The sequence below is a fragment of the Babylonia areolata genome, chromosome 1 (genome assembly GCF_041734735.1).
Source record: "Babylonia areolata isolate BAREFJ2019XMU chromosome 1, ASM4173473v1, whole genome shotgun sequence".
NCBI lineage: Eukaryota > Metazoa > Mollusca > Gastropoda > Neogastropoda > Buccinidae > Babylonia > Babylonia areolata.
In genome coordinates, this window is record NC_134876.1 from 11,645,099 (window position 1) to 11,655,428 (window position 10,330).

General features: G+C 40.1%; 1 protein-coding gene across 1 annotated transcript; it reads left to right on the plus strand.

Moving 5' to 3' along the window:
- Positions 1-5,043: 5,043 nt before the first annotated feature.
- On the plus strand, positions 5,044-8,729 carry LOC143291161 (uncharacterized). The gene is made up of 3 exons (XM_076600866.1): positions 5,044-5,162; positions 7,984-8,110; positions 8,329-8,729. The coding sequence occupies exons 1-3, from the start codon at positions 5,066-5,068 to the stop codon at positions 8,486-8,488; spliced, it is 384 nt and encodes a 127-aa protein (XP_076456981.1). The 5' UTR covers positions 5,044-5,065; the 3' UTR covers positions 8,489-8,729.
- Positions 8,730-10,330: the final 1,601 nt, after the last annotated feature.

The following is a 10,330-nucleotide window of genomic DNA, read 5'->3' on the forward strand; positions in this document are numbered from 1 at the left end:
GTGGTGATTGCCACGGCGGCATAGTTCGGAAGACATGGATCTGAAAGGTATAGGTATGCCCCTAATAATAATGATGGATATACGGCCTACTTACATACCATACACCCAGAAAGAGGCGAAGAAAAGTAAGGAACGGAGAAATAAAACGATCGAGACGTGACAGCATTATGCATGCATGCTGGGAGAGCTATAATTACACAATTACTGAAGACAAAGCTGATAGGAGGACAGTCATGTGGTGGAGGCCCCGGACGGGCACAATAGCCAAGTGGTTAAAGCGTTGGACTTTCAATCTGAGGGTCCCGGGTTCGAATCTCGGTAACGGCGCCTGGTGGGTAAAGGGTGGAGATTTTTCCGATCTCCCAGGTCAACATATGTGCAGACCTGCTAGTACCTGAACCCCCTTCGTGTGTATACGCACACAGAAAATCAAATACGCACGTTAAAGATCCTGTAATCCATCAGTGTCAGTGTTCGGTGGGTTATGGAGACACGAAAATACCCAGCATGCATGAACCACGACAGAGTCATCGGCAAGTCGATGTTGGTCGTGTAACGGAAAGAAAGAAAGAAAGAAAGACCATTCGAAAGCCCAGACCGTGAGCTTAAAAGCCAGAAAGAGAGATCAATAGAGCGACGACAATGAAGTAGATACCGTGCATGATGTGCAACCGTGTCAGTGCGCTTGCGCGCGCGTTGAGACGGGGAGGGAGGGGAGGTGCATTGGGGGCTTGCCCCAGTGGGAGGGCGGTGGTTTGGCCGGAAGGGGGCGGAGGGGGGTGGGGGTGGGGGCTGTGCACGGAGTGATGACTAGGCGCACGACTGACACTCCGAGTCCACCCATTCAAAATGCCACAAACTTCGATTCAAATTTTAACTGAATTTTTCATACAACTCAGAACTGCGGCAGGCCCTACTCATAATGGTTGTTTCAGAAGTTTAAAATTGATACAGAAATAATTATAGTAGGTATACCTATTTGACCTGCCGCCGGTCCCGACTGATTATGACATGCTGATACTCAGTTCAGTTATCATGATGAAAATTATGTTGAATGTGCCGCTAACATACATGCGCGTTTTTTTTGTGTGTATATATATACTGACTGCATGTGGGCGCCGGTCACGTGCATGAACATGACTCATGAGTGTGACGGCAGTGTTTGCCTACTAATACATTGGGTATATCATAGTCAAGTTGCCTATGTATAAGATTATGTATGCCTTTTGGGCCTACGTCAGCCGGGTCATGCAACATGCAGTTTTGATTTATTTTAGGAACATACCGGTGATATATACCTATAGGTATAAGATGCAAGATCATACGTTTGCCGGGGTATCGAACCTACCGTGTGTTCCATTGAAAAGCAATATATCTAAATCTGAAAAAGTGCGGCGTTTTGTCAGTCTTCGAAAATGACTCTAAGTGTACATTAGTTTCGAACTCAGTCTCTTACAAACCGCACACACTGTTTTGTTTCGTTTCTCCACACGGCCTCTTTCACAAGTTGACAATAATATTAGTTTTCACACACAAAACAACATTCCGCAACAAAGGAATGATTTTTATCAGCAGAATATACTGGCTGCCAGCCAAAGGTATTATGTGTGCAGGCACTGTCCCTCTGTGTGTGTGTGTGTGTGTGTGTGTGTGTGTGTGTGTGCCACTGAGTGTATGCGTGTCGCACCTGCGTGTGTCTGCATGCATATGCGTGCTTGCGTACGTGTATGTGTTTGTTTTCCCGATGTCTCTCTCTCTCTCTGAGTCACTGTGACTCCTCAGTTCATGGGCGCCGGGCCCATTCTCCCCCGCCCCCCCACCCCCCATCCCACCACACACACACGCGCGAAAAAAGAAAAAGAAAAAAAAACCCAAACAATACAAAACAACAACAGCAACAACAAAAAAGAGACAATAGAAAAAATCACATCACACCAAACAATGGAATGAATGTTTAATTGCCGAAACATCAAACTATGCCGGCATATACCCGGATTTCCAACAGAGAAAGAGACAAAAGTGAAGGTTAAAAAGGAGAGAGAGAGAGTGAGTGAGTGAGTGAAGAGGAAAAAGTCACAAAGAAACAGAATAAGAGAGACAAATGCTTCATTTGGGAATAAGTGTGAAAAAAAGAGGGAAGCGAGAGAGAGACAGACATATTCAAGGCCACATTTCCTTATGAATAAAGGTGATAACGTTTCATAATGGCACCAGAACCATGGCAGTTCATCATGACATAACCATCCCTCTTAACAAAAAAAAAAAAGAAAAAGAAAAGAAAAAAAGAGTTGTATTGATATGGTGCCAAATTACGTATATAGCCAGACAGACCGACATAAACAGAAACAGACAGACAGAAACAGAAAGAGACAGAGAGAAACAGAAGCAGAGACAGAGACAGAATGACACATGGAATGAGACAGACAAATGGGTAAAATAGCACTGTCTGAATAGACATCAAAAAGTGGTCGATGATTTTGAGACGCTGTTATTTGGGTGCTAGAAGTCCAAGCTCTTTCACTCTGCTGCCAAACACAGGAACTGAAACATGTTATAGTTTGTTACGTAAATAACCTAGAAATGTAACTCAGAGAAATCTCTCTCTCTCTCTCTCTCTCTCTCTCTCTCTCTCTCTCTCTCTCTCTCTCTCTCTCAGAACAATACAAAAGGACTAGGATCGGGAAAGGGTCAAAGTAAATGTTCAACACGCGCATCCCACATGTAGATGCGTTGAAATGCATATTTATACACTGGACAACACGTAAAACAATTAGATGAATAAGAGCTATCAAATGGCAAAGTATACTAAGATTTACCATGAGCAAGAGAACATCAATTACAGTTACAGTGAAACGAAAAAAAAATTATACCCAGTAATATGATAAAATTATTTCTGACAAACTAAATTTTTATTTTTCTCTTTCTGTTGAAAGTATGAAAAACATATCTTGACACATTCAACCTACAAGTATTGTTAGTTGTTTTGAATAGCTTGGACAGTGCTGCATCGACAGAGACATAAAAAGTTTTACTTCTAAAAGTCGTTGTACAAGAAATATTCGAATACAAAAAATGGATCACATCTTCAAAACCTGTCTTACAAAATTAAAATATTTCATCTTGATAGCATTCGCTGTATCAAAACACGTTGTTATGAAGAGGCAAGGCACAAAATCTGATTTGTAAAATAGCAAATCGAAAACAGTAACGATCAACACAATAAATGTAACTCTCATATCTGTCCCTACTCTGTGTGTGTATGTGTGTGCGCGCGCGCGCGCGTGTGTGTGTGTGTGTGTGTGTGTGCGTGTGCGTGTGTGTGTGTATGTCTGACGCCTCCTTGAAAATGAAACTGCGCAAAATTCGTTTGTGTATATTTTACGAGAGCAGAACTGAGGTTCGATGAATTTTCCTTTTTCCACAGCAGCAAAATACCAAAACCAACAAAATATACACACACACACACACACACACACACACACACACACACACACACACACACACACACATTTGAATCATTACTTTTTATGCAATTAGATTAAATTAAATTAAAATAAAATTCAGAAGAAAAAAAATGAATAAACTATTCGGCTGCTGGGCATATGCAGTACAGGTCTTGACCTCTGACAAAGGAACAAGTCGGTGTCTTTCCCCTGACAGATTATTCCTTATCTAGACGTAACCAGTCTATAAACTGATTCACACGGTGCCACACGTTTCGCCTGTGTTTGTTCTCAAAAACCTGTCGTCGTGTCAGCAGGGTCGTTTCACCTATGCACTCACTTTGGTATTGCCAACAGATGAGGTGAGGTCATGCTCATAGCACTCCTCCCTGTTTTACTTCTAATTTTCTTTTCATCACTCCTGCTCATGCTACATATCAATAATAATTAATCCTACTGCTATGAAAATAAATTTGCGTGGTGTCACTCAGAGAATGAGTTCAATGCTGACTGAATCCAAACAAAATAATTCCTCAGAGATTCAGTCATTTCTAGAGGTGCTTCTAGATCTTTCTTTTTTTCCAGTGCCAAAAGAACAATTCTGACAACGAAACAGAACCACAAAAATAGAAAGAGAAAAAAGAATGACACGAAGAAAAACATGGGGGGAAAAAGACATGGAAAAAATAAATGTATCTTACATCTGAACCCGTCAATGTTTTTCAGTGCACGCTATCAGACTCAGTGAAGCCTGGTTTGGTATTGAAACATATATATGAAATGTGCGAGATAACATGGGGAAATTCGGCTTTGTAAACACAACACGTAGTAAAGGTAAGAATAAACTCTGACAGATCTGGAATACAGCAGCAATGATAAAGTATATATTCTTGGAAGAAGAAAGTGATTTGTTAAATGAACAGTTTATAATTGTAGAAATTTAAATGAAAAAGTAATGAAAATAACGAATGTTTGCATACAAAGTAGGCCTATCGATTTCGTTGAAATGTGATAATGTTTCTCGTGTCTATGAATACAAAATACGTGTTCCAGAATTTTGTTGCTTCCACATTAGTATGTGCAGAAGAATCCTGATGAACTCATCCGTCTTTTCAGCTCTTAACAGTTTTCAATATGGTAGTGAAAAAGCTAAAGATTTTCCTTATTGATAAGACTGCATTAAAGCAGCTGGAATCTTTCATTTTTGACACTCTCTCTCTCTCTCTCTCTCCACGCACACACACACACGTGCGCGCGCGCACGCACGCATGCAAGCACACACACACATAATATTCACATATATATATATTCATATATATATATATATATATATATATACATATATATATATATATATATATATTCACACAGACACACACATACACACTTACGAAGGTAGACAGTCAGACAGAATTCATATTTGACACGTAATCTTCTCTTCATATCCATCTTCTACGCCTCCCACCTGTACTCCTTTTTCTTTTTACATAGATTTTCTAATTAAGGAAGATAAAGGACGAAAAGCTGGTTGGGTCACTACTGATAAGCCTGAACTTTCGTTCCTATAAATACGGTTCCCATTCCACACATGTCCAGTAGCACTGAAAGACACAGGATCAAGAATGGCTGTGTTGAAAGGAACACGAGTTTTGCTGACAGTATGCCTGGGGATACTTACCTGTTTACCCCTGGCAGATGGTGCTGCGTTCATGGTGTTAGGTTAGTATCTTTGTGTTGCGAACATTAACTGCAATGTGTGCGTGTGCGCGCGTGTGTGTGTATGTGTGTGCGCGCGCGCGTCACAGTGTGTGCGCGTGTGTGTGTGTGTGTCTGTGACTGTGTGTCTGTGTGTGTCTGTCTGTGTGTCAATGTGCGTGAGGGGAGAGAGAGAGTGTGTGTTCAAAAAAGGATTCCAGCTGCTTTAATGTAGTGTTTTCAATAAGGAAAAGCTTTAGCTTTTTAACTACCATAAATTCTGAAGACAAGTGAGTTCATCCGGATTCATTTGCACATTCAAATGTGGAAAAGCTGATTCTGAAACATGTAATTATTTGATTAACTTTTGTGTTGACAGACAAGAGAGGCATGATCACATTTAAACAAAATTTATGGGTCTACTTTGTGCGCAAACATTCGTTATTTTCATTACTTTTTCATTTATACTTCTATAGTTATAATCTCTGTGTGTGTGTGTGTGTGTGTGTGTGTCTGTCTGTGTGTGTGTGAGTGTGTGTGCGTGTGCGTGTATGTGTAGGCGTGCATGTATTTGTTGTCCAAGGTTTTGTATGGATACTAAATATAACTGTGGTGATATTTTGTTTAAAAAAAGAAAGAAAAAAGGAGCAGTGACCTTATGATTAAATGACAATCTAACATCCTCAGAATGAGTAATTAACAGTTATGACAGTAAACCAATGGACTGTGCAACAAAGATTTGAAAAGAAAAAAAGTACATTAGCAATGGATAGCTGAAAATCGTCGACTTCGGAGAGTGGTTTCAGGTCAGGGATGTGGGACTCTAACATATGGCAAGTTTGTGTGCGATTGTCTGTAATGTACGCACCACATGCAAGGAACAGTCCTGACATATTTGGTCTAAAAACAATTCATCTTCCATTTACAGATCAAGTAAATTATTCGCTGTCTACAGAAATCACTTGGATAATGGTTTCCAATGAAATCATAAATTTTCTTTATTTCTCTATGTAACTCAGAGTTAATACCATTATCGATCTTTTTGTCTTTTATTGATATTTGAACCATTGAACTTTATCCTACCACAGTGTAACATTCCTTTAGTGAAAGCGGAATGCTTGTCGGTCTCAACTGAAAGGCCGCCAAAGCCTACATTTCCCTTCTCCATCTTTCTGCACTAAAATATGCTCTGCTCTTGCTGTCTCTATATAATTACATATATACCACATCTCTCCCTCTCAGGCCCTTCTCTATCTCTATTGTAGCAGCAAGGCGAGTTACCTAATTCATGCAGTTTCATTATATATACAATGTGTGTGTGTGTGTGTGTGTGTGTGTGTGTGTGTGTGTGTGTGTGTGTGCCATACAGGATCATTTACTCGATGTTCCATATTCAATGTCCTTTACACCGTGGGTTTTGCTCACCTTTGTTTAAAGATCTAACATGGCCATCTATAAACGATAAAGGTTGTCATCCAATCATTCAGTCTCTCTATGTATGTATGTATGTATCTATCTATCTCTCTATCTGTCTATTTCCTATCTACAAACAATAAAGGTTCTCTCTCTCTCTCTCTCTCTCTATATATATATATATACACATATATATATATGTATATATATATATATATATATATATATATATATGTGTGTGTGTGTGTGTGTGTGTGTGTGTGTGCGTGTGTGTGTGTGTGTGTTCTTAGTTTTCAAGTATGTGTCAAGTGTATCTTTTAGTTGCAGCAAGAAAAACAGCAAGAAAACATTCGACAAAATAACAAGATCAACGCTGTATACATACATATTTGAGGAAAAATCAGTGTACATTTGCTTGATACTTTTTCAGACACCATTGCATTTAGTGATACTCTTCAGTCAGCATCAGGTTATGGAATAACTCCAAAGGCTGTGCATCGTGTAACTAATGTGATAACCTCCGTTATATGCACATCTGACTCGGACCGGAAACGGAGATTTCCACATTACTTGACACATTCCAGAGCTCTCGACGAAGAACCTCGTATTTTATTATCTTTAATCAACCTTTTTTCCTCCATTTTTGTTCTACATACATATATAAAAGAGATGAGAGAAAAATGGGACGATAAAAAAAGAAGAAACAATGGGGTGTTTTATGAATGATACAAAATTCGCCAAAACTGTTGTGGGCTATATTTCAATGTTTTAGAAGCCAATGGAAAGAAATGCATACAGACTGACTGACTGACTGACTGACACATAGACACGTAATACTCATATACATGTATGCATACATACATTCATGTAGCCTAACTTATAAGGTTTAACTCCACATTATAATTACCTTACGATACATTTAGTAATATTACATGATATAAAAATTGACATTAACAACATATAGTGATATACATATTATGTAAGCATATACGATTACAGATATACATAAAGACAGAGGCATTAAGATCATGTGCAATTCACTATGTTATCAAGACTATATTTACGATCAAGACTCGTTTTGTTATCAATAGGCATCATTTAATTCAATCTAATTCTGAACCTCTCGACGGGCGCTTTGGGCTTTGCTGGGGTTTGCCGATCAAACCAGTCACTGAAAAAAAGTATCAGGCAGTTTCTGCATTCTGTGTTAATGTTGGCTGACCTGATGCGCCGTTTGTAGCCGGACGACGAACCACAATGATATCATCTATCAAACGTTGACAGGCTAACCAGCCCATTAACTTTGTTAGCGACTGATCAGTAAAAGAGGTAAGCATAGAACTACCAAACTACGGTGACAGCAATTATGGTGATGTTGACAGAGATAGCGTTCACCCCCATCTTCATTTTTTCTCTCTATTTTCCTCGACAGATGATTGTCCCGATGGGGTGGGTGAAGGTGAAACTTGGATCCCTGAAATTGTTCCTGGAACCAGCGTGAAGGCCCAGTGCATGAAATGTTCCTGCCTCGGTGATTCCCAAGGTTACGGTTGTTACAGGTGAATGAGCAGTTTTTATCGCTTGTTTTGAATCATGGTGTGTTGTTCCACATTGCTTCACATTGCACTGTGTTAACTGTTTTATGCTGCTGGGTGATGCACTGTACCGTTTGTATCGTGATGTTCTGTTAAGATCTACAGCGTTTTCCATTGAAATGAATCATGTCAAGAGTATCATAAATGAGTTACTTATACATATTCTATTCTTTCGCTTCAAGCTGCGGGGCTGCCTTCATACCGCTTAACTCCACCAAGTGCTACGTGACCAAAGTAACCCCGGACCTCCCCTACCCGGAGTGCTGTTCCCTGGTGCAGCGCTGTCCCGGACAACCCGAGTACGACCCCACCCAGGCCGGCAACACCAATCCCATTGGATGACTTTGAAGACGGACAGTCACCACGGATCATCAACACTCAAGAAACGGGTGGTAATGTGACGGCAGAGTAATCGTTCTGGGAGTTTTGAAAAATAGGACTGAACTCATTAACTGAAGGAAATAATGAAAATGAAATGTCAATGGAACAAATCTGAGAATTTTGAGGAATGGGAATGAACTGATTAACTGAAAGAAATAATGAAAAATAAAATGTCACTGGAACAAACATCTGCTGAGATATCGCAGGTGCGCACGTCCTACTCTCCGCCCTCATGCTTACCCTATTTCCCCTTCCCTCTCCCAAACTGCGTCTCGACACAGATACAGACACAGACACAGGCACAGACACACACACACACACACACACAGAGGGCACGCGAACAACAAAGAAGAGAAGGGAGGGGTCAGTTCATACTAATACCACAGTCGACCACTTCAGGGCTGAAGGTGTGCGAAAACGACAATAAATACATTACATAAATCTTTCCATTGGAAGCTACTAAAATATGAAAGAAAACACACACAGAAATCAATTGTGAGAGAACTAAAAACATCGATATTCAAAATCAAGTCTGCCTGATTCAACATGAAATCAAATGAAATATGCACATATTTGCTTCCTTGGAGAAATCAAATTAAAGCTCTGTGTGTGTGTGTGTGGGGGGGGGGGGGGTGTTTGCGCGCGTGTGTGTGTGCGTGTATTTGCGTGTGTGTGCGCGTGTGTTAGGTGTGTGTGTGTGCCAGTAGGACCATAACGAAAATGGGTCTTTCTGGAGTTGGCAGTACACCGTTTGTGCCCAACAGATAAATCTCGACTTCAGCAATATGCTTGATAGTTCCACGAAAGGTTCGATCTTTACAACTGAGACAAACACTGTGAAGCTTCTACGCCTGACAGATAGCTAGAAAGGATGATTTGAAAAATAATAAATGACAAGAAAAGAAGAAAAAAAAGCAAAGGGTACGTAACCAACTGAAAACAGTCCTCTTCTCCAAAGCTCCTGAACGGTCAATGAAACAGTCCTCAGATCTGGACAGATCCGACAAGTATCTTATGAGTGAGAGAGAGGGGGGGATATGGGGGGGGGGAGAGAGGGGGGGGGGACAGAGAGAGAGGGGGGGGGACAGAGAGGGGGAGAGACAGAGAGAGAGAACAAACAAACGAATATTTATTTCAAGAGGGGAGGGTTAAAAACAATGTGCTTGTTTACATCCGGCCCTGTGGGCAAGAAAATTAATGATGAAGAGAGAAAGAGGGAGAGAGGGGGAGGGAGAGAGAGAGAGACTGAGACTGAGACGATTTATTCACTCAAGGCCATAGCCCCATATGAATGAAGGGCGATAATACAGTATGCAGATGTCACCATACTATCAGTAAACATTCACCATTTTCACAATTAGTTACAGAAATTATGCAGATGGCACCATACTATCAGTAAACATTCACCATTTTCACAATTAGTTACAGAAATTATGATAATACCGTTTCTCTTAACTTAAAAGCTCTGTGTAAATACAATGCGAGATTACGTATGACACCATCATCAGATGATGCCATCAATAAACATAATTTAAACAAACATGGACGTTCATAATATTTCTTTGGAATAAATCTTACGCGAAATCCGTGCAACACAGGACACATCAAAACAAAATGCACTTCATCTTCATTTGACAGCTTGCACAAAGGACACAACTTCTCTGTGTGATCAACAATCTTATAACGATATCTGTGCATATGAATTTCAGAAATGCCAAATCTAAATCTTGTTAATAAAACTCGTAGATATCTTTCCGTGTTAAACAAACGATAATTCTTTACTAAATGTGTAGAAGTATGAGA